General features: G+C 51.3%; 1 protein-coding gene across 1 annotated transcript; it reads right to left on the bottom strand.

The window, feature by feature from the left end:
• Positions 1–420: 420 nt before the first annotated feature.
• On the bottom strand, positions 421–1152 carry LOC123428328 (protein RALF-like 33). Its single transcript, XM_045112524.1, has one exon. It carries the CDS (start codon positions 1063–1065, stop codon positions 712–714), a length of 354 nt encoding a protein of 117 aa, XP_044968459.1. The 5' UTR covers positions 1066–1152; the 3' UTR covers positions 421–711.
• Between the last annotated feature and the right edge of the window lie 1481 nt (positions 1153–2633).

The following is a 2633-nucleotide window of genomic DNA, read 5'->3' as shown; positions in this document are numbered from 1 at the left end:
CAAGCAGAAACAAAGTCCATCGGCTGCCGACAACTGATGAAATCCAGCAGCACAATCTCTACGAGACACAACCAGCAGATGTTAATCCTATAACCCAGCTGAGGCCTGAGGGTAGTCGCCAGCAGATGTGAATTTGGCCTGGTGATTGTCATCATCGCCAAATTCACGAAGGGCCCAAGCAGCAGTCAGTCAACAACACGAAATCCAGTTTACCTAGGCATTCATTCACGATTCAGCAACGAACTGGGAAACTGCTAGCAGCAGAGACTCTCGGTCTCAGCTCACCGGTGGCAGTTTGTTTCTGGTGTCATCCGTTGCTTGAGCATCGCTGCAAGTTTCTAGCGCGGGAGCGGGACGGATACATTATTCGTCCATCAGTCGTTATTACTGAACTTCACCTACTGACCCAGCAAAAACACATACAGGAATGATTTGACCATACAATTGGTTGTTACCAGGGAAGTTTCTATAATACAACATAACACTCCATATGATCCAGGTTCTTAACTCCGTGTAATAATATCCTTGGAGCTGGAATCGATTCTTAGCTACATACATACACGGACACATTATATTATTGATGCAATATGATCCAGCAAAATACTCCACCTACTACTCTGACCCAGCAAGCAAAACACACACACACACAAAACGAGCAGCATCCGCCGTTCTCTGGATCCAGCAACCTTGGCAATCAATTACAGTGGTTACCTAGGAAGGGTCGTCGTCGCGGCAGCGGGTGATGGAGTCGCAGCCGCGGGTGTAGGGGTTAGCGGTGGTGCTGACCCGGCAGTTGTAGTATGGCACCCCCGGCCTAGAGCACGGCACCGCATCCCCCCGCAGCGCGTCGTAGCTGATGTACCTCCTGCCGCCACCGGTCTCCCACAGCAGCCGGCCGTGCGCCGCCTCCGAGCCCATCTGCGCTGCCTCCACCCCCACGTCCATGTCCATGTCCAGACCGCCGATGGTGATGGCGCCATGGCCTCCTCTCCCCCGCACCACCAGCAGCAGCAGCAGCACGAGGAGGAGCAGCGGCAGCACGGGGGTGGCCGCCCATGGAGGCATTGCCGGAGCCGAGATCTCGAAGAGTGGAACAGTTGCTGTGGCTGGATCTTTTCTCCCCGGTGAAAGAGTGGTGGAGTGGAGTGGAGTGGTGGAGGCGGCCTTAAATGCAGTGCCACTGCCGACAGTCGTCCGTTGTGTCCCGTGGCCGTGGGGAACGGGCCCGTGGGGTTTACCATTTTCCGTCCTTGTCTTTTTACCGCTGGTTTTTCTTGGGAGCTGAGAGGGTGTTTGTTTCCACACACTTATTGGTTTAGGGACTTAAAAAAGTCCCTAAGGGCATCTCCAATGGTTGTAAGATAGTTGTTGGTAATTTTGACACATAGGATTTTTGATGATGTGTCATTGCAATAAAGGAGGAAAGAGAACAAGGTTGTATGTAAATTAACCAACACCCTTGCACAAGCTCCAATGTAGAATGAGAGAGCACCTTATTTATTACCTCACATCTTATTGGGCAAACTAGATACAACCCATTGAAGTAGTTGTATGTTAAGGTGTTGGCTGATGACATGGCATATTTTACCAACAAGCTAACCAACAAACTGTTGGAGATGCCCTAAGTCCCACCTAAACCAAACACAGGGGACTTATTGGGACTTATTGTGATGATTTGGACTTATCAAATAAGACTCTCAGGGAGTAGCTTATTGGGACTTATGCTCGTTGACCCGCGTCGTTTCCCGCATCGATCAGTGCCCCCGCCCCACCGCCCTACCCCGCGTCGCTCCCAGCCCCAATCGCCGCCGCCCAACCGCCTCGCATCGCTAGCCGCCCCGTCGCCGCCCGCCCCGCCGCCGCCCCACCGCCCCGCATCGCTGGAGTAGCCGCCCCGTCGCCGCCCCGCCCCATCGTCGCCCCGTCCCCCCCCCCCCCCCCCGTCCCGTCCCGTCGGCCTCGGCTCGTCCCCCCGCCACCCCGTCCCGTCGCCCGTTTCTGCCTCGGTTAGTCCCGTCTCGTCGCCCGTCGCCCCGTCCGCCCGCTGTCCCGTCTCGTCGGCATGTGCGATGCAATTTCACTGATGATTCGCTAATGATTCACCCAGTCTGTGCGATGCAATTAAGCCGGTCATGTGCGATGCAATTAAGCCAGTTTCCTGGTGATTCTTGCTAATATAATTAAAAGATGATTCATCTAGTTTCGTTTGTATGAACAAGTGTTATGAACAATTGTTATTTCGGTTGTCACTATTCTGCAATTCATTTGTATGAACAAGGGTTATGTGAACAAGTGTATTATTAGGTGCAACATGAACTTATAAGTCCATGTAAACAAACAGGTAGAGACTCGGGACTTATAAGTCCCTGTAAACAAACAGGTAAGGACTTATGATTTATAAGTTGGGACTTAAAAAAAGTCCTAAGACTTATGAAACAAACAGGGCTTAAATCATTAGATAGTAGGTCCATCTGGCAACAAAGCCTTTTTTGCCACCAAATCCGGCGTAGTACCTTTTTTTTCAAACAGAATCCGGCGTACCTTCCTCCTCACAACAAAGGACATTATCCAAACAGTTTAAGAGCAGTATAATAGTAGTAGGCTATAAGCTCGTTTACATGGAAATTTTGCTT

The sequence above is a fragment of the Hordeum vulgare genome, chromosome 2H (genome assembly GCF_904849725.1).
Source record: "Hordeum vulgare subsp. vulgare chromosome 2H, MorexV3_pseudomolecules_assembly, whole genome shotgun sequence".
NCBI lineage: Eukaryota > Viridiplantae > Streptophyta > Magnoliopsida > Poales > Poaceae > Hordeum > Hordeum vulgare.
The sequence above is the reverse complement of the archived record's forward strand: the minus strand, read 5'-3'. Positions and strand labels throughout refer to the sequence as shown.